General features: G+C 40.6%; 1 protein-coding gene across 2 annotated transcripts in view; it reads left to right on the plus strand.

Annotated features, from left to right (window-relative positions):
- The window catches only part of hdac8 (histone deacetylase 8), a 41,349-nt gene that overhangs the window by 12,987 nt on the left and 2,529 nt on the right, over positions 1–25,833 (plus strand). For both annotated transcript variants that reach the window (XR_015126566.1, XM_086276489.1), the window contains exons 9-10: positions 1,202–1,296; positions 18,956–19,061. Coding sequence is in view for 1 of the 2 variants with exons in the window: in XM_086276489.1 (XP_086132615.1) it covers positions 1,202–1,296; positions 18,956–19,061 (201 nt within the window). In the remaining variant the exon portion in view is untranslated. Of the gene's footprint in view, positions 1–1,201; positions 1,297–18,955; positions 19,062–25,833 lie in introns of those variants that run through there.

Genomic DNA, 25,833 nt, shown 5'->3' on the forward strand with positions numbered 1-25,833 from the left:
TTAATCTCTGCATTTTCTCTGATTTGAATAGCTAATGGCTCTAAAAATATTATAAATAGCAATGGGCTTAAATTGCATCCTTGACGTGTTGATCTGGAAATACTAAAAAAAAGGAGAAAGTACCCCATTTGTAAATACAGCTGCTTCTGGACCAGAGTACATGGTTCTAATCCATCTGCAAAAGTTGTCACCTATTCCAAACTTTTCCAGGGCTGTGAACAGAAAGTTCCACTCCACCCTATCAAAAGTTTTCTGTGCATCTAAAGATATAGCCAATACAGGATTTGTGTTATTTCTATTCAGCCACACGTGCCGTGAAACTTAAGTGATGTTGTTCAGTTGATGCCTTGATGTACCTCCTGACTACTTTGTCTTTGTAAAAGGAGCAATTTTTGCTCCTCTAACTGTAAACCAACTTTACTCTGATTGGCTACTCATCAAAAACGCAAGGTTTGAGCAGCTGTAAATGTTTAAAAGTTTCAAATTCATATTTGATAGTCTTCAGGGCTCCAAACGTGCCTTCATGTGGGTTCCAGGTACTCCATAAAGATGATATCATTTGTGTTTCTTCTCATATAGAGACTGCTGGTGTCCTTCTACAGAGCCACCATTGAGAGTGTTCTAACTTACTGCATATGCATCTGGTACACTAGCTGCACAGGGGCTCAGAGGAAAGCACTCCAAGGGATCATTAACACTGCCCAAAAGATCACTGGCTGCCCTCTCCCCACACTGGAAGTTCTACACAACGCCCACTGTTTTAAAAAGGCCCAAAACATCATAAAAGACACCTCACATCCTGGCCACTCCCTGTTCGAACTGTTGCCCTCAGGCAGACGGTACAGGGCAATCAGAGCAAGGACTAATAGACTCAAACACAGCTGTTATCCAACTGCAATAACACATCTGAATACTACAAAAAAATGTCCATCACGCCACTCTTGTGTTAATCTATGCACGGTCTGAAGCATGTGTGTGGGAATGTATGTGAATGTTTTACTGTTATATCTTATTAGTATTTTAAGTATTCTATCTATTTTATTTATTGAATTTTATTGTTTTATTTATATTTTGATATTGCTAGGGATGATGCAATGATCGGGGACCATTCTTAATTTCGTTGTTCTCATGACAATGACAATAAAGTTTCTGATTCTGATTCTGATTCTGATATGTGTCTGCGTTCCTTCTCTCTACTCAGGAGGTTATAACCTGGCTAACACAGCTCGGTGTTGGACCTACCTGACAGCAGAAGTGCTGGGAAAGACTCTCTCCTCTGAAATACCTGACCATGAGGTACACGGACACACACACTCACACACATCCTCCCTTTCCCTGCCTGTTACAGCCACACATTTACATATTCCCACATGAGGACAAATGTGCCCCTTCATTGTACCATCACACGCACACACATGCATGGAAACGCAAACACACCCTCTTGTGTCCTCTGTCTGCTGAGTCACTCCATCTAATCAAAGATGGCTGCCCGATCTCAATAAAGGGGTTTGTGTACAGGTGAGCGGGACAGGTAGCAGTGCTGACAATTCCTCTCTGTCTGCTGCGATGAACACAGACTCCTCTCACTCTCATCTTTTATGCGTCGTCTGGGTGAACGTTATTAGAGGAGTTATAGAAGTCGGACTGGAAGGACTTAAACCGCAGCTTTACCTGTCCAGTTAGTTCAAAAGGGTGGACGTCAGCGAGGATTCTTAAAATAGCGAGAACACATATGCTGTTGATTTAATTTAGCGAGGAAGGAACTGTGTATTTTATTTGTTGACTTGTTTGTGAAACACGGGACATGTGACCAGTTGCTTTTCGGTAAATCAAACAGAGCCATCCTCTCTCCAAATAGAAATCGGCGCGCCCATCTGTCTGTCCCGCTCCTATGCTCTCACACGCACAAAGAGCCTCTTTCTCCAGCAGCTGATTTTTTGGACCTTGTCTTGGTCAGATGTAATGAATAGCTGTGAGCGCCTCAGTGTGTGCGTGCGTGCGTGTGCACGCGTGTGTGCGTCCTGGTCGAGAAGAAGGTACCTCTTGTTTCTCCTCGTCGGGCGTCCAATGGCCCCAAATGGCCTTTGACCTCATTAAGGAGCACTCACTGAAAACAAAGCAACTATCAGTGCGGCCAGCTGCCACAGTTGATAAAGATGAGGTGACACACACACACACACACACACACACACACACGGTTTTCCACCTGAAACAGTTAAAATTTTATTGTGTTTATGTCTTGGTTTTTTCTGATTTATGAAGCAACCTATTTTCAAGGTAAACTGCAACCTCTGCTAAACTTCACATATATGTGTGTATGCATGTATGTATGTGAATGCATATGTGTGTGTGTTTGAAGCTCACTCTGTGTGCGATAAGAGGGGCATTTATCCACGATGACCAAGCAGAGCTGTTCCAGTTCCAGTGACACGGGGAACAAAAACTACCTTTGTGCCCGTTTGTGTGAGTGCGTCTTACTCCTCCTGCTCCACTGTAGACAAAACCCCATGAATACACACATTCATTACTGTCAGATAATGCACTGGCCTGTTTTATAACGCTTCTCATGTGCTTCATTGTATGATAAATGGACACCAGTGTGGAGGAAACTCAAACAGGCAAACTGGCAAAAGTGGCTCAAAGTCGAAGGAAAATGCAAAAACTACAAATTCAAACACTCTGTTTGTTTTATCTGCAGAAATCTCACTAAAACCAGTCCGAACATATTTGTTGCTTTTAAATATTTATTTGGAAAGGTTTATTTTCAGTGCCCGAGAGGATTCGCGGTGCTCTGTTCTTGCAGCACACAAGCTTCAAATGAAATAATTAAAAATAGCAGTCTAAAGAACACAAACATCAGTCAGAGTTGGCCAGTCACGTCAACAATAAGTGCTGTAATACTCGCTGATTACTAGACAAAATATTACACTACAGATAACGCACACAATGCCTCTGCTTGTGTCACACTCATTATATTTCAGTATCTAATGCAAACACGCCAGGATTCCAGCCACCGGGTGGAAAGTTGTTAACCTTCGCTGCTGACTCGTATTGTCTGCCAGTGCTGAGCTGATCCCGATTGACCCCCCCTCTCCCCCCCATTGTGCGATAGCGGCGGCTCCTATCTGCGTGTGAATCGAAGGAGCCGCGGTGTTGGGCGTGCTAAGTATAGCCGCACGGGTCAAAGGTTAGTTGGTGTCTCTCATTTGACAGGAACAGTTTGTCTTTATAACGAACTTTATTTTGAGGGTGGAAACAATTGTTCTTATGGTTACAGGAACTTTTTATTTGTCACATGTGATGTTCACATGGTTTTGCTTTGCCTGTTAGCCTAGATTTATTATCTTTAATTTAAGGCGGGGTGGAGTATCATCTTATCTAAACATGTGTTATGTCATGAAGAAGGGCAAAAACCACAGTAGGGTCTTTAATACTTCTCTGAATCCCCTTAAAGTAACTTCTGTCACTGGCACGTACACCACGTTTTTAAAACCATATGAACTTAAACATCTCAGACCTGAAGGCCACTCTCCATTTTTAGTTAATAATAAAATACCTTTTTTCAAGTGGTCACATCCACTCCAATGGAAGTGGTTTAATGGAAACTCTCATCTCTCGTCATCTCATCTCTCAAGTGTTTCAGTTAAATCTTTTTCAATTAAATTCAACAACAGTCACCACAAGACACTCCACAAATAGTGTTGGGGAACCTTAAAAACCTGGGTCAGCTATAAGAGTCCAAAAGGTTGTTCGACGATCCAACGATCACAAGTAATACATAGACATAAGTGTTGGTCTACACCTGTTAATATTTGAATTCGGGTATTTTCAGTCCCCTTGCCATAGCTGTATGAAATCAAGCACCTAGCCTTCACAGACTTATGTGAGAGAATGGGTCGTTCCCGAGAGCGTGGTACCGTTGCAACAAGTCAAATTTTCTGCCTCTTAGAAGTGGTTCCTTAACATCCTCTGGCATTAACATCTGCACTCAAACTCTGTGCTGGGAGCTTCATGGCATGGTTTTATTTGGCCGAGCAGCTGCTGTGGGGGTAGGTGGTCCAATATTGTGATCCATGTAGATTGCAGGGCAACAGCAGGTGAACCAGCATCCAGATCTGTACCCGGACCTATGATTAGATTTTAATGGACCTTTCTATTTCACTTTGCACAACTTTTCTTTTATTTATGGTTATTTCAATTGATGCATTTGTTTTTTGTCTTTTTAGCACTGACCAATAACTCATCCCGCATTGATCTGTCAATCAAATTATTTATTCAGAGTGCGGATGAAAACGGAGAAAGTCCAAAGAAGTAAATCAGGAAAAAAATAATTACAAAAATCAAACCTTATTTTACTTGTAATGAGTAAAAGAACATTTTATTAATATTTTATAATAATAAAATATAATACTGTTGAATTGTACTTTAGTACTTCAACTTCCAGTTGTTGACTGCATATAGACACTGATCCGACTGTTAGGCCTCTTCAAAATGCATTGCATTGAATTATAATGAATGTATAACTTCATGACATTTTGGATCTTTGTTTGATCTTTAAATTTTAATGGAGTACCTTTGTGTTAGAAGGTATCAGTTTAAGTCAAAGGACTAAGAACTATGCACATTCATTTTAGAGTAATCAATGAATAGTTCTGAGTAAAATAGTCTTTTTTGTGTGTGTGCTTAAAATGCTGCACATAAACCAATATTTATGGTTGTTTTTAACCCTTGGATATATTCACATATCATAGAGGAGTGTACTGCTCCAGTGCTGCTATTGATTTGAGACTAGTTTTGGTGACGGTGACAACAACATGAAGTTGCACAGATTTGGATCAGATCGTTCTCTAAAAACTCAGTGTGTACCATTCAAGGACAGAAACAGAGAAGAGACCCCCCACCCTGCCACCACCACCTTTATTTCTGTTCTTAGTAACTTCCAAACTGCTGAGTCAGTGGGCAAACACGTATGCCATGTCCTCGCAAGGTTGTTGATGTGAATCCAGCTCATATCCTTTGTCACACGCTGTACCTTCACGTCTCCGTTGCTCATCTCTTTTTCCTGTCTCTGCCATGCTCCCATTAAGCTCATAGTGTAACAACAACTGGGCTTGGCTGGATCAGCACCCAGTGTGGGAGGGTGCACTGCCTTACACTGCCTTACTGCGACTGTGGCTCAGGGGGTTGGGAAGCGTATCTGTAACCGGAAGGTCGCCGGTTCGATCCCCGGGCTCTCTGTCCTGGTCGTTGTGTCCTTGGGCCAGACACTTTACCCTACTTGCCTACTGGTGTTGGCCAGAGGGGCCGATGGCGCGATATGGCAGCCTTGCTTCTGTCAGTCTGCCCCAGGGCAGCTGTGGCTACAACTGTAGCTTGCCTCCACCAGTGTGTGAATGTGAGAGTGAATGAATAGTGGCATTGTAAAGCACTTTGGGTGCCTTGAAAAGCGCTATATAAATCCAATCCATTATTATTACATCGGTATTTTGAAGCAAAACCTTGACTTTTAACTCGTTCAATATTTCTGTGTAGAAAAATGTCATCATTGTGCTGAAGGAAGTTGAAAACTGGCCAAAGAATTATTGTATGTTTTTAGAAGGCTAAACCAGATCTGCAGTCCAAAAGCAAGGCCTTTTCGCTCTCCCTCTCTCTCTTTTGACCCTACTGGTCAAATAAGCATATTTATATTATTTAAAGGATATTTTATTTGTCTGGGCAGCAAGCTGCTAAACTGAGACCAACTGGAAAGGGTTTTTTTTTTTCTTCAAGTTCATTTTGCTCCTTCTAAGCAACATGCTCCTTAAGAGCTACAGAAGTCTGGAAACAAGTTATCCCGTCATCTCTGTGCAGATAATGGTAACACATGGGTATTAAATTACTAGCAGAGAATACAAACGGATAAAAGTCAGCCAGATTTTTTTTTCCTTTGGATTGCCCAACAACCCGCTTCGATCAGATTCTTCTCTGGTGAGAGGAACAGAAGTAGATACAAACGTGTGTCCGTCTCAAAGCCGCACAGGAAGGGAGGACATCTCTGGTTCCAGATTGGCAGCGGGGAAGCGTCCCGCCTCTTTACTTCCTACTTCCCCTTTTTCCTGTCTGCAGCCACTTCCTGTCCTGCCCCTCGGTGCCGTCAGGGATGTGCTGGCTCCCAGATTCACAGGCTCAATCACAGGAAATATCACCAAGCAATAGCGTGTGTGGGCACAGGGATATGTATCTGTTTACAAAGACTGACTGAAGAAGCTCATTATTACAATATTATGATTGATTAAGTTCAAAATGCTGCAGCTGGAGATCCTGCGACACATTATTGGTGAGCAATGAACTGAAAGACTGTTTCCTTTCTGTCTACCCTTTATGGAGCCACGGCTCTGTTGTAGTTGAGTGATTGTCTTCATCTCATGTTCATACAGTAAATGACTCCATCCCAGAAGATGGCATCACCACTGATCCTGTCTGTGTAGGTTTTCAGTCATCCAGGTCATAGTAGTCTAAGGAGCTTGCATCAAAAGCAACTTGACTTGATGTCTCACATGTTAATAGCGGGTCAAGTACCTGGGACTCTCCACCTTTTGGTTTTTCATCTGAAGAAGGCTCTTGGATAAGAGGTGAAACATCTTTAAAAAAAACTTGAAGTCCCTTCACCTTTATTTCAAGCTGCTTGGACTACAATTGATCCTGAATACTTTATGTTCCTCTCAGGTGAGATGTTTTATAGGCCAGAAGACATCAGTTTTGAATTTTGGGTTCATTATAGGAGATCGTAAAACCACATCACTGTACATTACAGCATTATTGTAAAAGCTTATCCTACCATGAATTCATCAGTCTGGTAAAAGCTTTGTGAATTCTCTTTTTTTCTTATCATAGGGTTTGTTTTTATTCTAGGCCCCTAATGGCATTTTAAAGTTTTGCAGTGAATCTTGGGTAATGGTCCATTCACACCAAACATGACGTGAACTTTAGCCGTGATTTCTAAGAATGCCACCCATAGTAAAAGCAGAAATATGGTTTTATTTTTAATCCTAGAATCTATCAAATCCATCCAATATTTTCATCAGCTTCTTATCAGCAAACCTTTTCTCTACACTAAGTGTACAGCAGGCCACCAAATGACAACAGCGGTGGTTGCAAAAAGACTTCTGGTCCTGTAGAAGTCTAAAGGAAAACTGCTTCTTTCACTCTCGCTTTGCTGATGAGCTTATCGGCTCAGCTGCTCACATTGTTTTCTAAATCATAGTCATATCTTTTTTTCTTTCAAATATTATCCTTAATATGTTAATTTACCAGTGAACATGCAGTTTTATAGTCAGATCAACTTTTCCTCATCCCATCCAGTTTTTGCAGCCAAGATGGCAACAATAAAAATCCTAATCTTAAGGCTTCAGAAACCAATGGGTAAAGTCTACCTTTTGTACTGATGCAGCCACACAGAATATTTGCTCCAAACAGACAGTATGATCAATAAAAAGTACAGGAAATCTCTAGTAACTATGATTTCACTCACTTTTCTCCAAGCACTCTCCTTTTATTCCTGTCTCTATAAAAGTGAAGTTGAAGCACACACGTCCAGCTGTGCTCCAATGGCATTGATAAGCTCGCCTTTTGATTGATTGATTGATTGATTGATTGATTGATTGGTAATTTATTTCAACATGTGAACAATATACAAGTACATTTAGAAAAGAAATGAGAGAAAAAAAAATATACTATACAAATTACATACAAAAAAACATTCTGATTAATTTACATGTTGAAAGGGAGTGGGAAGAAGTATACACTTATTTAATCCCACCCCTGTCCCATAAATTATCAGTGAATATTTAGTCAGCTTCCTTACTGATATAATTTGTAATAAAAATAGTGAACAGATTTCTGATATACTATATACTATAATATCACATCATGAATTTTTTGTTTGTTTGTTTTTAAATAGAGACATTCACTTAATTTAAATATTTTCCTTTTCTTTATAGATCGAGAAGATCATATTTTTATAACTCTTTTTGAACAGTTTTATGTTTGGACATTGCTTTAATTCCATATTCAGTTTGTTCCATAGTTTCACTCCATGAACAGAAACACAAAAGCCTTTTCTTGTAGTACGTACCTTCATTGTTTTGAAGTTACAAAAACCCCTTAAATTATAACTTCCTTCTTTCAAAAAAAACATACTCTGAATATTACCTGGCAGTTCTTTATTTTTTGCTTTGAATAGAATTTGTGCTGTTTGGAATTTCACTATATCGTCAATTTTCAATATTTCAGACTGCAAAAATGGTGAGTTTGTATGTTCCCTATAACCTGCATTGTGGATGATTCGAATTGCTTTCTTTTGAAGAGTAAAAAGTGAATGTAATGTGGTTTTATAGTTATTGCCCCAGACCTCTGCACAATAGCTTAAGTATGGTGAAACCAGTGAACAGTAGAGAATATGAAGTGATGTTCTGTCGAATACCTGTTTTGCCTTGTTTAGTACTGCAATGCTTCGTGATACTTTGGAATGAATATATCTTACGTGAGCTCTCCAGTTAAGTTTTTCATCTATTATTACCCCCAGAAATTTATTTTCACTGACTCTTTCAATATCAACACCATTTATTTGAATCTTTGCATTTGTATTTAAACTACTATTTCCAAATAACATAAGTTTAGATTTATTCAAATTTAATGATAATTTGTTTTTATCAAGCCAGAACTTCACTTTACTTATTTCATTAGTCATATCCTCCAATAAATTCTGCAGATCATCACCAGAGCAAAAAATGTTTGTATCGTCAGCAAAGAGAACCATTTTTAATACTTTGGACACTTTACAGATGTCGTTAATGTACAAGTTGAAGAATTTTGGACCCAAAACTGACCCTTGGGGTACACCACAAGCAATGTCCATACATAAGGAGCAACCACCATTTATTTTCACAAACTGCTTTCTGTCACTTAAATAACTCCGGACCCAATCTAAAACTACCCCTCTGACACCATAACGTTCCAGTTTTCTTATTAATATATCATGATCTATAGTGTCAAATGCCTTTGTCAAGTCTATGAATAACCCAGCCACATATTGCTTTTTGTCTATGGAATTTGTGATGTATTCTATTGAATCTAATAGTGCCGATGATGTTGATCTGCTTGATCTGAATCCGTACTGACTCTCAGTGAGTAGTTTATGTTTATCTATAAATTTTTCCAGTCTGTTTTTAAACAGTTTTTCAAGAACTTTTGAGAATTGAGGTAGTAAAGAGACAGGCCTGTAGTTTGTGAAATGGTGTTTGTTTCCAGATTTGTATAGAGGTATAACTTTTGCTATTTTCATTCTGTCTGGAAATCGACCAGTTTGAAATGATAAATTACAGATGTATGTAAATGGTTTTATAATAGCCTCAATGACTCTTTTAACCACTATCATATCAATATCATTACAATCCAAAGATTTGTGATTTTTACATTTTTTGACAATTTCAAGAACTTCATTTTCATCAACGGCTGTGAGAAACATAGAATATGGATTTCTGTCAATCAGTGTATCGGGTTTTTCCTGTGCTTTCCCTTTAATTTCCAATCATCTGTGGCATCTGGAGGATCTGAGCATTTTCACAACAAACTATGAAGGGAATTTGCATCAGTTCATCAGAGTTTTACGGAGTCACCAGTTCATCTGCTGAGGTTTTGCAGATACGTGGCAACTAATCCTGCAAAGTTAAACAGGTGGTGGGGTACAGAAAGATATTTTACAAAAAAAATGTTACTTGCCTACTGTTATACACAATTCTCTCAAAACATATCTTAAGTTTTAAAGTGCTTTTTTGGTAGCACTTTTTATTATAGCTCGGTCAAAATGACCACATTATTGCATTATTTTTCTTCCTTATTACACTATTATTGCGGAGCTCTATTTCCATGTTATTACCCCCAGTTTTGGGGCCCTTATTATGCTATTACATAAGTTTCAGGGTAATATTACTCAGCTATAACCACTGTTGCTACATTATGTTACTTAAATATTACATAATTATTACTTTTGTAATTGCATAGTAATAACTTTGAAATCACCAAATTATTACCCTGTTCCCCTACTATTACCTATTTATTACCAAGCTGTAGAAAGTTCTACCGTTCCCGTGTAGTGTATAGTAGTGTATAGTAGTATAGTAGTGTATAGAAGTGTATTACAGTATAATATATGTATCACACAGCAACACACGGTAATCCACTGGTGTTTTTCTGCAGTGTATTAGTTTCACTGTTTTACATTTGATGTGTGATACACTGAAACTATACCAGGGGTTCATAGTATAAAAGCCCTTCAAAGTATAAAATAATCCTTTATTCTTGCCACAATGGAGCAATTACACTGTTACAGCAGCAGTTCAAGAATAGAAGTGTTTTTTTTTTCTTTCTTTCTTTTTTGAAGTCCAAATGGTATTTGCGGGGCAGGTTTCCTTAAAAGGAAAACTATCATATGAACCAAGGAAAAAAACATGGACTGATGAAAAGTGGGAAGGGTGAGAGAGAGTCCAGATGCAGAGCGAGGGAGAGGAGTACGTGCGCAATGTGACCGTGATTGGGGCATTGCACTGTTTTTTGGGGTTTTTTGTTGTTGTTTTTTTCCTTGTTGAAAACATTTATTAGATAGCAGCTTGATATGAGTCAGTCTCCATTTGTTTTCGGAGATGTTTTCCTCCCTGCTGCGCTGCTCAGTGTCCTTCATAGCTGGAGATCCTGCTGATCGCTGTAAAAACAAACAACCCTCCCTCACTCTCTCTCACTCACTCTCTTTCACTCTCACACACACACATGCGCACACGTGCACACACATACACACATAGCCTGGTGCGTACTGTCACACACTCCAGCTTTCTCACAGGGCATGTACTCGTTGCACAAACACAAATATGAACTGATGTTTTCTCGTGCTTTCGTCAAACAGCGCTGTAAACAGCGTTTCTTTGGTTTTGTTTTTGGGTTTTTTGCAGCCAGTTTGTTGTTTGCATGTTCAGATGTAGGAACCGTCACCTTGATGTGAACTGGTCACACGTATGAGCCATAACAGAGTTTATTATAATGCTCTGATTGGAGGCAGGGGTTAGTGAAGGTCCTCTTATTTACTCAGAGCGGCACAGATTTACAGATTAGTAATTTATAGACAGTGTAAAGATAAACACACGCACATATGGAGGATATTTTGTTGATTGGTGCGTTTCCTTGTTGGCAGGAAAATATGGATGATGGCATGTTTAGTTTTGCCAGTTGCAAATTAATTTAATTGTAACGTCGCTGAGGTAATGTACGTATAAAAAAATAATTAATTTAAAAAAGAAGTTTATGATTATTAAAGCTGTTTAGCTGTTCAGGCCGATGGAGTCCCCAGGAGTCCTGAGCACCTTTTAAAGGAGGAGGGATGAAATCAATTAGACCAGCTTTTACTTTTAAAAGATACTTTAGAAGATGTTGCAATGTTTTAAAATTTACTTAATCTTTGCAGAGTTATATGCTAATATTAATGAAATTTATTACTGGGAATGGCTGAGGCTCAGAAGGTAAAGCTAGGTCATCTACTGCTTCTGTCTGCTTGGCAAAGTATGCTCGGGCACGATACTGGAACCCAAGTTTCTTTCCATGTCTTTATTGGCGAGTATGAATGTTAGATAGAAAGCACTTGGATTGATTTGTGTTCCCATTCATGTTCCTGCACTCAAAAGGTGAAAAAATCTACGATTGGAGGTTCGAAATGGTGGTGGAGTGAATTGTTTCGCCAGTGTTGAGTGATACACATTACAGCGTTGTTATATTTACATCTACCCATCCATCTGTCATAGGGAGAGTGAATTGGGGTTTCTGGTTTGGCAGCTTTGTCTTGGCAAAATATGAGTTGACTGGTCAACTTAGGGCTGAAGCTGCAACTGCTAACAGCACATGGCTGCTGTGGCCGGCAATCTTTTGCGTTTTGTGTGATGTTCATTGTTGATGAATAAGCACCTGATTGGTATGCACCTTTAAAAAAAAAAAAAAAAAAAAGCCAGTGTAGCTTTGGTCCTTTCCTGATATATCTCTGTAAGGTGGGAGTTGAAGCTGGTGAACGTTTTCAGTGTGCATGGAACAGGTATTAAACCTCAACTTTAGATGCCGATTTGGATCATTTTCTTCAATATTCCAAATATGTCGCGGTTTTGCTTCCCAGTGCTCCTTTATTTTGGGACATCCAGCATTGATAAGGACCCAAATAAAAAGCTAAAATATGGAGACGCCAGAAGAAAGACTTCCCTTTATGTGTTTGCCTGTTGTCATGTTTTCATTGTACATGTTGTCACTTTGATTTGCACCAAAGCAGCTGAAATGGACTCAAACTAGTTTCTGATTCCTAACTGGTGCACTGATTATCATGTGGTACAGCCCTAGCACGGTCTCCCCCTGAAATTGACCTTGTGTGTGTGTGTGTGTGTGTGTGTGTGTCTTGCCATATCTCCTGCCTTAGATGCTACCTTTTTTGTACAGCTGACTCCCATCAGCAATTAAGAATGCTTAAGGCCAGAGAAAGGTGAGCTCTAGTGCCAGAGAGCCATGTTGGGTTGCAGCTAATGAGCTGTTGTGACCTGGCCCATTGTGTTACACTTGGTCGTAAAACAAGTGTTTCCTTTTTTTGAGCAGTGTTACATAGTTACAGCTCCAAATATTATTAACAGACTAATCCATAGACACAAGCTGTTAAATTTAGTGCACTTTAAAAGAACAGAGCTTTGTTGCAGGAGCTGAAAATGAAACTAAACGAGGATTAAGCATTTTAACTTAATGAATAGTTCTAAAACCTTACATTATTTGTTTTGGGGGGGGGTGTTATAAAGACATTCTGATGAGAACACACAGTGTTCCCTTCACAGTACAAACAGGCTCAGTGAGTGATGGACAGAAGTTTCCATGTATAGGACCATGGTAAATAGGCAGAGACCTTTCCCTATTTATCTCCCTAGGCGTCTCTGCCGGAGACACTGGAGCCAGTCACCGGGTATTTTCTGTCTCCTGACCTTGGCCAGGTGACGTAGCTGTGCCTCTATCTGTTGTCATGTGGCGTTTTCTCTTACAAACACACACACAAAAACAGCACAGAATTGCTGGCTATCATTTTATTTGCCTCTACTATGAAGACAATGTTGAAGAAGTGTGTCAGGATGGGCTTCACTTTCCTCACTTCCCCTCTTTCTCTTCTCTCTATGGTCATCCAAGCCAAACAAGCAGTCAGTGGGAGTCTGTGTGTGTGTGTGTTTTGCTGGACAGCAGGAGACAGAGCACTGGGTTCATGGGAATACAGTGTGTGTGTGTGTGTGTGTGTGTGTGTGTGTGTGTGTGTGTGTGTGTGTGTGTGTGTGTCTCACGTTGGGCTCTGTTGAGGCCGGAGGTAAGACACAGAAACTCATCTGAAGTAATTGGAAACAGACACACACACACTAAAACAGGGCCTTACCTCTGTGTGCATGAACTGCCACAAGCAAATATACGTGGATAATCACACAAAACACACATATAGGGACACATTAATAAATCTAGCACATATACACAGGAGTGCATTCTCTCTATCTGACTCACACAGGACCATTAATCAAAGACAGAGTAGCCTTTGTCTTCATATAAACAAAAGTATACTCCTACTGCACATTGGCTCAGTTCGTGTATGTGTGTTTTGTTTGTTGCTTTGTGAAGTCTTGTCTACTAATGTACATCTAAGCCACTAAAGAGGCTCCATTCAAAACAAGACTTCTAAGTGACTGCAACATCAACGCAGGAATCATTAGGGGATGCTAACTGAACGCCAACTTGAGGGGGCCAAGCTGACTTTTTTTTTTTTTCGGGGGGGTAATTTAAGCCAAAGGAGCAAATGTGACAGTAGAAAGTTTGATAATGAAGGTTTAGGAAGTCCAAAACAAACAAAAGAAGAAGCCAGATATTCACTGACTGCAGTCTGCTTATAAAGTTTTCTACTTTTTCTCATTGTATGTAAATGTAAACTGAATCCTTCTAAAGCTGTAACCATGGGACTGCGAAATGAAGTTGAGTTTTAGGTTTAGTCGTTGTTTTAGTGTTGTCTTTGTTTATCCGTCCATCTAAAACTCATTCAAGGCTCTAGGGCAGTAGTAGGCATCAACACCTCCTTCTCCCCAGCAACCTTGTCCTGCTCTACTAAAGATTTTTAATTATTATAATATGGACGGTAGTGGTCAGAAGTAGGGCTGGGTATCGTCACTGATTTCTAGAATCGATTTGATTCCGATTCACAAGGACCCGAATCAATTCAATCCACGATTCAATTCGATTTGATTCGATTTAAATCTGGGAAATTTTGCCTCAGACAGTCAGAAATATTATAATTCAGATCAGTACATTTACATATTTTGTATCTATAAAAAGGAAGCTGATACTCGCAAGACTTTATGTGAACATCATTTTGCACAACTCTGTTGCTTGTGAAGCTCGCACACAAGAATTTCACTCACATGTGCTGTACCAATGTACCTGCACATGTGATGTGACAATAAAAGTGATTTGATTTGATTTGACATCACAGCAGATGCCTTTGTGTCAAAGTAGCTGAAGATAAAACACAGAAAAACATGAAGGTGGTTTTCCTGCCCTGGAATTTTATAAAATTATTCTGCAGTACATCAAAAACGAAAGAAAACCATTAATCAACATATGAACATTACCTCTGAAGTTACAGCAGTTTTATTAGAGACACGGCTAAGCGTTTTGCATTTTGCATCATTTTAAAAAGTTTACATTTGTTCAGTATTGAACAGCAGAAATGAGGTTTTCTTTTCGGAAGTAAGTAAAAGGGAAAAAAACAGCGGCCGACAGCCTGTAAACAACGGTAGACTTGTGCGTAACAAGCAAGCGAATAATGCAGAAAACAGATTTTCAGACGGGAAACTGTTCTTGAAGTACAGAGAGAGAGAGAGAGAGACAGAGACAGCGAGCTGTGCATGAAGTGTGATTTTATCGTGGTGGAAACAAAATAGCAAAAGTAAAAGTGAATTCATGATGATGTTTTTGTGAAGTGTAGTTTGACTCTTCTTTTGCTGCTGGTTCAGTCAATTTTGTTTGGAGAGAGATTCAATTCAATTCAATTTTATTTATATAGCGCCAAATCACAACAAAAGTCGCCTCAAGGCGCTTCATAGATACAGAGAAAAACCCAACAATCATATGACCCCCTATGAGCAAGCACTTTGGCGACAGTGGGAAGGAAAAACTCCCTTCCCACTGTCAAACTAACAACTTTAGAATCACCGCAAAAAGGGCGTAAACACAAAGCACGGACCCGCCGAAACATCAGAATCAGCGAGCTGTCGGCTTTCAGCCCCGACCGTGTCCATGCCTTTGGATGAGAAAGGCGACATCTCACTGATTCTGATCCGTCGGCGGGTCCGCGCTTTGTGTTTGCATCTTTGTGCAGAATCTGTGTACCTGCTCTCATTTACTGTTATAGCTGTTTGGTGGTTGTTGAAATTTGGTGAGGTTTAACCTGAGATTCTGGCGTTTCGGGCAAAATAAATTAATATTAAAAATTAATCGATTCAGGATTTTAATGAATCGATATCACGTTATCCAAGCCAGAATAAATCGATTATCAAAACCCACCCCTAGTCAGAAGTGAGGTTTAGCAAGTTCAGAATGGACATTTCAAACTCTTAAAAAGTCAAAACTGAACTTTGAAGATTTCTAAGGGGACCAGCTTTGTTGCATTTCAGGAAACGTTCCTATTTCCACACTGATAAAACTAAGACAATTTCATTTTATTGTCCTTTTAATCTAGTCTATTTTGTCTTTTTTCAGATATGTATCTGTAAAACTGCAGAAACTCATTAAATCAAATCATTAAATGGTCTCACAGGCAGATTGGTGAGCCACGCTGAACCTAGCATCCCTGCACCGAAGACTATTACAGTTGTTGGTTGGTTTGATTTTACTTGAGTACTCGGACGCTTTTGCAGAGCGCCTGAGCCTTTGCCCATCCAAGCTGTCAGGATAGACGCGTTACACCCCGGACAGGCTGAGCAGCAAACCTTTGTGCGTCAGTTCAACGCCGAAGTGCCAAAAGCTGCAGTACTTGAGTCCTTGAACAGGATCACTCAACCCTGTTTTTCTTTTCTTTTACGTGATTATCTGACAAATTGAGGCTCTATGATACTACAAGGTTTTTGACTGTTGATCAAACAAATCTAAGCCCCAATTCACTGTTTCCTGATATCTTATTAACTTAATAATCTTTTCTTACCATTTTAACCCCCATCTTCACTTAATCTCCGTCGTTTTGCTACATGTCCCACTCCTCTGCATTAGACCTCAGCTTGGCTCGCTCAGCGTGTTTCTGCTGAGTCCTCAGAGTCCAAGGCTTTCACAACAGTCACTGCAAACGGACTGACGCACTTGTGGTCAGACCTGGCCTCAGAGTTTGCTTAGCTCTCATGGCACTGAGTCATGGCCCCAAACTGACGTGCTCTGGTTTTAACTTCTGGTTGAACCCACTCTCTGGGTTTCCACCTGTTTCTTTTTTTCAATTGGCTGACACCCGGTTCTGCCTGAAATGCCAGGAGCCTTTGGTATTTGCTGAAATACTCTGAGTTGTTTTTTTTGTTTTTTTTTTATTCAAGTTGGCAAAGCCCAGGCTGTCTTAGCAGAGGCTTGACTGATTTGTGGTTCCTCTTCTGTGTTATGCATTACATTTTCCTTCTGTACAGGCTTCAGAATCTCGTATATTTTTTTGTTTGTGTTGATCCAGCTCCCAGACAACACAGGAGGGAAAAAAGAATCCGAGAATATAAACAACATGTGTCTATCTGAAAAATGTGTTTCTTTGCTTGAGGGATCAGTCTGTTAATCAGTGCACTGCTTTGGTCCAGATGGAAATATCTCAACAAATACTGGACGGATTACCATGAAATTTTGCACAGTGTCTAAAGAATTGAATCCTACTGGCTTTTGGTGCTCAATGGGCAATTGGATGGAGTGTCATGAAATAAGTGCCATATAGACCTTTTAACTAACATCATTAAAAATATCCCCAGACTCATTGGCCCTTCTTCATGGGGAAGTACTAATCTTTGAGCTTCCTCTTTCATATGCAGTGATGGATGGAACCACGTTATGCTTCCTTGCTCTTTGACCACAGTGAACACTTTCCTGATGACTTCATGGCCGAAATTCCAAATTTCAGATCAAACTAGAGTATTAAATACCATATTGTTCGGACCATAAGGCACCGTATTATAAGGCGCATTAAGCAAAACAAAACAGTCAGATAAGTCAAACTTTACTCAACTCATTCTCCTTGCTTCCTCCACTTCCGTACCATTGATTCATTAATGTTGAATTCTCTCGCCGCTGCTCTGTTCCCATGTTGTTGCAGTATATTAATGACTAACTGCTGTTTAGTTTTCTCTCTTCATTTATGTTGGGAATGATAGCAGAGCTGTATGTTTTAATTGTTTCAGAAATCTCTCAGTAAGAACATGATATATCATGTTTAGGTGGAAACTAGCGAGCTAACTTCCTGCTAACTTCTAACTCCGTTGAATTTTATACATTCTGTTTTCATGAATGCCTGGATGTTAAACTTAATTTTTACACCCGATAAAGCAGCAACGCTGATCATTTTATTAAAGATGAAAGAATTTAGACAGTTTTTAACTCTCAGTGATGCTGCAGTGTTCGTTTGACTTTGGGACCTGAAGCCAACGGAGTTTTGGACCCAGATTATTCCACGAGGCTCCTGATTATGGTAGCTGTAAGGCTCCGACAATCCACCAAGCGGTGCGGCTCGGTAGCTTACCAAAGTGGTGCTAAAACATTTTCCACAGATTTTTGAGCGCCGTGTACCAAATCAGTTCGAGGTCAGTAAGCACAACTAGAATTCATACATAAGGCGCAGCGGATTATAAGACGCACTGTTAAGGATTTTAAGTGTGCCTTATAATGTGGAAAATACAGTGCATGTTTTACTTATTATGGTCATTCTAAGAGTCACGTAGGAGGATTCTCCAAGATATTGGCTAATGACTTGTCAATCACAAGTTTCTTTTGTTTTTTGTTGGTTTTTTTGGCCAGTAAGCTTCACAGTCAGGTCCACCCCTCACTTGCCTCATCCAGTTTCAAGACCTCTAGGTGGTGACACAGACCTTCACTCAAGACTTGATAATGGGTCTTTGCTAACTTGTAACAGCTGCAGTCAGACAGAAACCCAGAGCAATAATAATTTTGCAAAACTTAAATACTATTTAGGCTTTGCGCTTTTCTATTAAGAAACTAGAAGCCTTTCAAATGAACTTTCCTGCATTTTGGTCTCCTGGTACAGGATTTGTAAATTCCTGAAAATGTAGCATGTGAGCGTTAGAAGTGAATTTGCCCCTGCCCCCAACACTAAACTGCTGAGTTAATCTCTAAGCTGTTAGAGGAAATTTGTGGAAGCAAGTTATGCAAGCTCCTCATAAGTGTCCAGCCGTGGCCTGAGTTTCAAACCCAGAACTGTGTGGCTGGCTTTACAGGAACAAAGCCAGAAAGAATGGAAAGAGATATCTTGATATGGTTGAGAAAAACAGAAATGATGGTCAAAAACTGGAAGGAAGTGTGTCCTTTTTTAACCACTGTTTTGAATTGATTTCACTGTTATGTTTAAAAAAAAGATCCCTGAAAGCCTGTGTAAATATTCGTCACCAGTCAGTTCAGTTCTTCAAAGTCCAAACAGACCCCGAAACTTTCCAGGAAAGCAGCTGCATTCTCCAAAAAAAGAGGAAAAAAACAAAGACAAAGAAGACAGAGTGTATTTTGGCACTCTGCTGCAGTGACTCTGGGCAAATGTGATGAACACATGACTGTGAATAAGAAAAATGAAGTATTATTTCAAAATCGGAAAATGCAAAACCTTACGATGTGATCTGTGTGTGTATGTGTGTGTGTTTAGTTTTTTACAGAATACGGACCAGACTACTCGCTGGAGATCAGTCCGAGCTGTAGACCAGACCGCAACGACACCAAACACCTGGACCAGGTCATCAGCACCATCAAAGGTGTGCATGTCATGTGTATGTGTTTGGGTTGGATGCACAGGTGTGCCTGTTTGTGAGGGTGTGGAGCGTAAACAGGTGTGTGTTTGTGTTGCACTGAACCCTGGCTCATCTGAGGCCCTTTGGTCTCTCCACGGCTCTTTTAAAGTGCAGTTTCATGTGTCTGCTCTTGTTTCTATACGTCTCTGTGTGGGATGAAAGTATGTCATCTTCTCTCTTTGTGTCCTCTCTGTGGCTTTTTAACGTCCTTTTGTATGTGTGTGTGAATATGCACAATATGTCTATGACCCCTGCTCGAGTCTGGCTCTTGATACATGTGGTATTTTTTTTCCTTTTTCTGCATCTTCCTCTCTATATGTGCCTTTATGTTTGTATGTTCGTGTTCCCGTGTGTGCGTGCAGCCTTGTGGTTAAGCCTGAAGTCGGGTCTTTGGTCTCAGTGCTGACAGCCCACAGCTCTCAGGAGAAATCGTCCAGCAGGGTGAAATTTAGGCGAAAAGTTGAGCGAAGGGAGAATTATTGTAAGGAGGTGAGGTCAGGAAACGACACGTCGGCAACCATGTCAGACGTTTCGCCGCACACAGCCACACATCCGAAAAGGAAAACAAAATCTGAGTTTGATCATTCGGCGTCTCCGGGGTATAAAAGTGTGAACCGTAGAGTGACAGGAAATCCTCCTTTCCTTCCTTTTCCTCAGTGAAATCTTATATTTTAAACAGCGGTTATCCATTCTGGTAAGTTATGGTGAGGTGAGTTACCGACCAAATAAAAGGCACTCACAATATTTTGGGAATAGTAAAATCCTACCAAGATCAGGTCACGTCACAGTGATCCATGTCGGAAAGTATAAAACAGACTAATAATTATCATAGTTTCAGTGTGATGGAAATGGATTTATAGTAGGACACACCACAAAAAGTAAAAGCTTTGAAAGTCATTGTCTGCACTCTTCTTCAGTATTACCAGCGTTTGCTCACAGTTATCTTTACAATAGAAAAGAGAAAGAAGATATTTATTTCATTAGCAAAAAACATCTGTCCACACGGCATTCGTTCATTCAGTCAGCATCAGGTGGCAATGTTTAAATGCTTAAACTGCAATTCCTGTAGGCATTGATCCTCATTGACTCCAGTGTTAAGATGCCCTGCGTTAGAGGAGAAATAAGCATGCTTACAGCCTGTTGTGGTCTCTATAGTTGTTTGGTGGATTTTTATACCAGTTTGTTTTCGGACTGACATAAGGGAATGTACAATAAGGTGGAAAAACTCAAGGTACAAATATGTTTGTCCTTGGAAAAAAAATGACCAAACCAAAGAGACCAAGGCTCAGTCATAAAGGGCTGATGAGGTTTTATCGTCGCCCCGCAGGGCGGGCAGGTGGCATGGACACCCAAGTTTGCAAATGTGAGAACTTGAGGATTAAGTAATATGGGATTTTTAAATTCATGCAATAGGTGCAGCTATTAAAAATCTCTGACAATTTAATTTCAGAGACCTCGGCCTGAAGGTCAACTTCAGAGGTCAAGTTTTCTGAAAGTCTTGTGAAGAAAGAAGGAAGTCACCTAGGAATACCACACCTGCATCTACCAGAAGGCAGGAGTATTACTGGCAGCCGCCAGTATTTTTTACCATGATCCTCTACCCATCTGTGGCTCTGAGAAACTCTTTTTATACCCTATCATGTTACCGACCTCTTGCCAATTAATCTAATTAGTCTCATCCTAATCTCATTTTAAGTGGAGGTTCTGTGATGTAAATCAGTGAAAGTGAAAAATAGCAGGCAGCTAGCAACCAAGTCGTTTCCCATTTGTCATTCACTGCAGCTAAGCCCCCAAAAATTGTAATTCTTTCAGAATTCAGTGGAGTGAGTTACATAAAATCCACCCACCTGTGCAGTTTTATAATGGGTAAATTGGCTATAGAGACCGCAACAGTTTTTTTTATTGTTTTTTTTCCACCATGTTTGTTTATTTCAGCTCTAAGGCTGAACTTTTTAACATAGAAGTCTACAGGGAAGACGGTGAAGAAGCTTCTCAGATGAGAGGTGAAACGTCTTAAACCAACTTAAAGAAGTCCAGACGCTTTTCTTTGCAAGCTCCTTTGACTACGATGACCTGGATTACTGAGAACCTTCACAGACATACAGGGAATATGTCTTCTTCTTTTAAGTCTAGAGGAACAGCTCTTTTTTATATTAATGCATTGGCTTCGTTTTCAGTCCTACTTGGTTTCTACCTGTTAATGCTCTCGGCAATCATCTGCCCAGTTAAGTCCAAACTCAAATCCACTCGCTGGAAAGGAAGTTTGTTTATGGAAATCTGCGGATCAGTGTGAATGGAAATCCAGAACAGAGAGAAAATTGTGCGTTCTCAAATTTTTACCCTCAGTCGACTGGACATGGTATCAATTAGTATCTAAACCTTCATACATTTAAACAAGTCATCTGACTGTAGCAAATGACAAAAAGCCTTCTGGACGTGGAATAGGTTTATCCAAACAGCATTAAATCCTCAGCTTTGAAAAACTTCAGGTCACATCAAATCAGGGGAGGCGAGGGGGGATCGGGAGTCTGTTTGCCGAAATCCAGTTGGTCTGTTGGCTCGCATTAAATCATCACAACTGGAGGGGCTGAAAGTATCGCTCTTTTCCAGTCATACGGCTTTTATTAGAGCCAACAGAGGGAACCGGTGAGTGGACGGATGGAGGGAATAAAAGGGAGAATAAATGAATGCAGACGAGCCAAAGATGAGAGAAGCAAGTGAAGTTTATGTTTGGCTCCTGCATCCCATGTGCCTCCTCTGTGTTTGATCAGATCCCTCATTCACCGTTAGCTCCCGCTGAGGACAGAAAATGAAACGGTTAACTCTGTCAAGTTTATACTTTCGGCTGAATTCTGACGTTTCTACTTCTTAAATTTATTTTAAAAACTTCTGCATACATTTTGCAGTTGAGCTAATTATGTTTCATTTTTTATAAATCCAGAGAATTTCCTATCCCTTTTTCCCTCCTTTCTCTGATCTCTCTCCTGGTTTCAAATTGTCAAATCTGTTTTATGTCGCTTTTTTTGTTTTCTTTTTTTCTCCTCCTCCTCTGTCTGTCGCTTCTGCTCTCTGTCACATTTATTGTTACCACACAGCACCATAATCCCAGTGGGCAGTCTGCGTGTTACAATTTTAAACACTGGATGTTGTCTGTTTCCCAAAAAGAAAGCCCAGCGTGTTTGCTAACTTAACTTATGCACACACACGAGCGCTGAATAAAGGATAGCCTACAACACACACACACCTCAAAGCAAACATGTCTGCATGACATCATCGGGCTGGATAAGTGTTTCTTGGGTTTGGAACAAACTGCTGCTTATAAACATCGGTTTCTCTGAGAAACTGGGCAGAGTGGGAGTGTACGTATGTTTGTGTGCCCACATCTGCTCTTTCAGCTCGCACGAATGGATACAAATGTTAAAGTGGTAATCTCCAAAAGCCACCGTCGCTCCGTTTTTCACTCGCCATGTGTCAGCTTCTGATCCCATATGTTAAACCATGACTGTACGTATGCATCGTGGCCAGTTTGAGCCCACAGAACACTGTCATGTTGGCAGGTATTTACAGAGATGCGAGGCGTACATATGGCTCATTTCATGAAAAATAAGACAGTGTGTCTCATCTGCAAAATCTCTCCTTCACATTATGAATGTTTTTACAAGGGGGATGCTGTTTTCAGCATGATATCCCAGCTGGTGGTTGTTAGCACTGTTGCCTCACAGCAGGAAGGTCCCGAGTCTGACTTCACCATCTGTGTGGCGTTTGCATGTTCTCCCTGTGTTTGTGCTTGTTCTCACCGGGTACTCCGGGTTCCTCCTACAGTTAGGTTAACTGGTCACTGTAAATTGCCCATAAGTATGAATGGTTGTCTGTCTTTCTGTGTTAGCTCGGCCCAGGATGTACCCCACCTCTCGGCCTATGTTAGCTGGAGTAGCCCCCCTGCTACTCTGATAAGGACAAGCAAAGAGAATGGATGGATAGAGGGGTGAATCCCAGCAGTCATAGGCCCAGATGTGGGTACACCCTAAAATAGCTCGCCAGTCTATTCTAACACTAATATAGAGAGACAGAACCATTCACACCTACGCCCAGCTTAAACTCACCAATTAGTTTAACAATAATGTCTTTGGACTCTGGGAGGAAGCTGGAGTAGCTGGCACAGGAAGAACCATCTTTTTTTTAAATTATTATTATTATTTTGGGAGGTTTCTGACATGATGTCATGCGTACAATCTCAGTAGTTGTCCATCTTGAAACTTCAGCATGATGTGAAACAGGTATTCCCCAACATGTTGACACACTTTCCTGGAGGTTTCCAGCTCTCATTGGGTGAAACCGATTACAAAAAAGTTGTTGCAGCAAAAATCATCCTAGCAGTTGCTTTGGTTACCAGCAGGTTGCCACGGTTGCCTGTAGTTTCTCATGTCTCACATGTTTCACATGTCTGGAAAACCTTTGTACTATTGTCACCCTTCACTTACTGGTGTTGTCACATCAGAGGATTTGTAGCAACACAACCTAATTCATACCAGCACATATTCCCCAAATCAGCATGAGGGGTCAAGCTAGGTCAGGTTTTTAGCAAAAACTAAAATACTATTTGAGCTTTTTGTCCAGAAGCAGTTCTAAATAATGATTTTTACACTTTTAGCTCCACTGAGTCCTGTTCAGTGAGAACTATCCCACAAATGTCTCCTAATTTTCGGCCAAGTCTTGGGGTCGAGGGGGCAGCAGACTAAGCAGAGATGGCCTGACCTGCCTCTCCCTCATCCAGCTCCTCCGGCTCTTGTGGCCAATAAATAGAGTCCAGGTTTAAGGCGCTACGACGTTGGTGTCATTTTTCAGACCCAGACTGTCATGAAAGTAAAGTATCTCCATGCCACTTAATGAAAACTTGCAAAAACTAAAAATGTGAGATGTCAGCGTTTCTTACCGTCTTTGCAACCCAGTCCGTTTGCGTGCGTACATGTGCTGCAGTAGAAGCAACAATTGAAAACATTCAGATGTTACTCAGCTTTTCCTGTGGCTTCCCTCCCGTCACGCACTCGGAGGCTTTATTAATTAAAATGTGATTTTTATGAGGTGAGTGTCCAAGGCTGCGGCAGCTGTCAGGCTGTTTGTGCATTCACGGTTCTGGGTTTACAAGGCCAGTAGTGTGATTTCCCCAGAGAGTGCTTGTTTGTGTGTAAACTGCCAGCCTCCCCGTGTAACAGTGCCTTATCTGCACACTTCTGCAGGGAAATATTGCAGCACCTTTACATTTTGATTACGATTACGCCTTCAGTCGTTAATTCTCCACTCTGTTGACGCAAAATAAGATGCATGCGTTGCGGGAAAGAGAGATTGTACGAACACGCCTGTAAAATACACACAAACATGCACAGTATAGATGCTTCCACGGACGCTGTGATATGGAGTAAACATCAGAGCCCACGGTGGACTCTGGTAACTTTACCAGATTTAAATATCTACATCTGGAAAAGAGGGACAGGCACTTTTATCAAGTCTAAACCAGCCAAACAGCGGAGCCAGAATAAAGGAAGAGGGCACATTAATTACAGTCCGAATCTAATCAATATTTCTAACCACAGATGTCCTGTTGTTGAAAGTCCGCTTGTGCCTGCTGTTCCTCTTTTTGATGGACTTTTCCTGTTTTTAGCACACATCATGATTTTTGAGTTTCCCCTCGTCACAGCCGGAGGAGAGGAAAAAAACTGCATTGTGAGCAACAATTTCCCGTAAAATAAGTCAGCAGCTTCTCAATCGGGGTCTTTTTTTTTGTTTTTTAAAATTGAGATAGTAGCAACATGACTCACATGTAGCCACACCTCCTTTTGTACCTGTAATTTCCTTTAAATGCCACCTGGCTTTAGTTAGATAAAGGGAAAGTTCCTTAAAATAAAAACATGCGACAGAGACACTTTCCTGTGTGAGGGCAACAAACACCTAAAATTAGACCAACTGTGCTGACTTCATCAGATTTAGGTGCGTGTGATCTGCTCCGTGCTCTGTCCGCCCTGTAGTCTCGCCACGATTGCCAATAATCAATACCATTGCCGCCAAGGCAGAGACGGGAGGAAGAGGAGGTGGTTAAGGTGCTCCAGTGAGGTTAGTGCTGTCCAGCCTCCATAATGCAAACTGTGTGGCCCCAGGACACACACACACACACACACACACACACACACACACACACACACACACACACAGCAAGCAGAGCCTCGTTCACACACAACAATGAATTATTTAGCCACAGTAGTTATTAACAGGATTGGACAGGCATCAGCTGAACACCTCACACATTATTAAAGTGTAATACAGTTCCACACCAGCAAATAGATCAGACTTTCTTATTTAATCGGATTATACAGTTCCAACCCTATCCAGAGCAATGTAGCATAACGCTTTTCATTAGCGGGGGTGCAGATTTTGTCAGTTTCTTTCACAGAGGAATTAAAGGGGCGAAGGAAAAAAACACGTCAATGACCAAAGTGAGCTGACTGATGGCCAACGTGCTTTTTGAATGTCTTTGAATTTAACTGAAAAGCAATCCATATCTAAGCTTACATGCTTCTATGTAACATTCAGTCGGATGAACACATCGAGGGTGGCTTGGGGTTCACATCCCACAAAGGGGCGCGTACTCAACTCTGCTGCTCAACCCATAAATGCATTTTCCTTACAAATGTGGTACCATTTAAAGTGACAAAGGGTTGCTACAACCAGGATATAATCCACC

The sequence above is a fragment of the Aulonocara sp. 'chitande type north' Nkhata Bay genome, linkage group LG3, assembly GCF_057382095.1.
Source record: "Aulonocara sp. 'chitande type north' Nkhata Bay isolate Kocher_YH1m ecotype deep benthic linkage group LG3, A_spYH_male_GT1.1, whole genome shotgun sequence".
Classification (NCBI taxonomy): domain Eukaryota; kingdom Metazoa; phylum Chordata; class Actinopteri; order Cichliformes; family Cichlidae; genus Aulonocara; species Aulonocara sp. 'chitande type north' Nkhata Bay.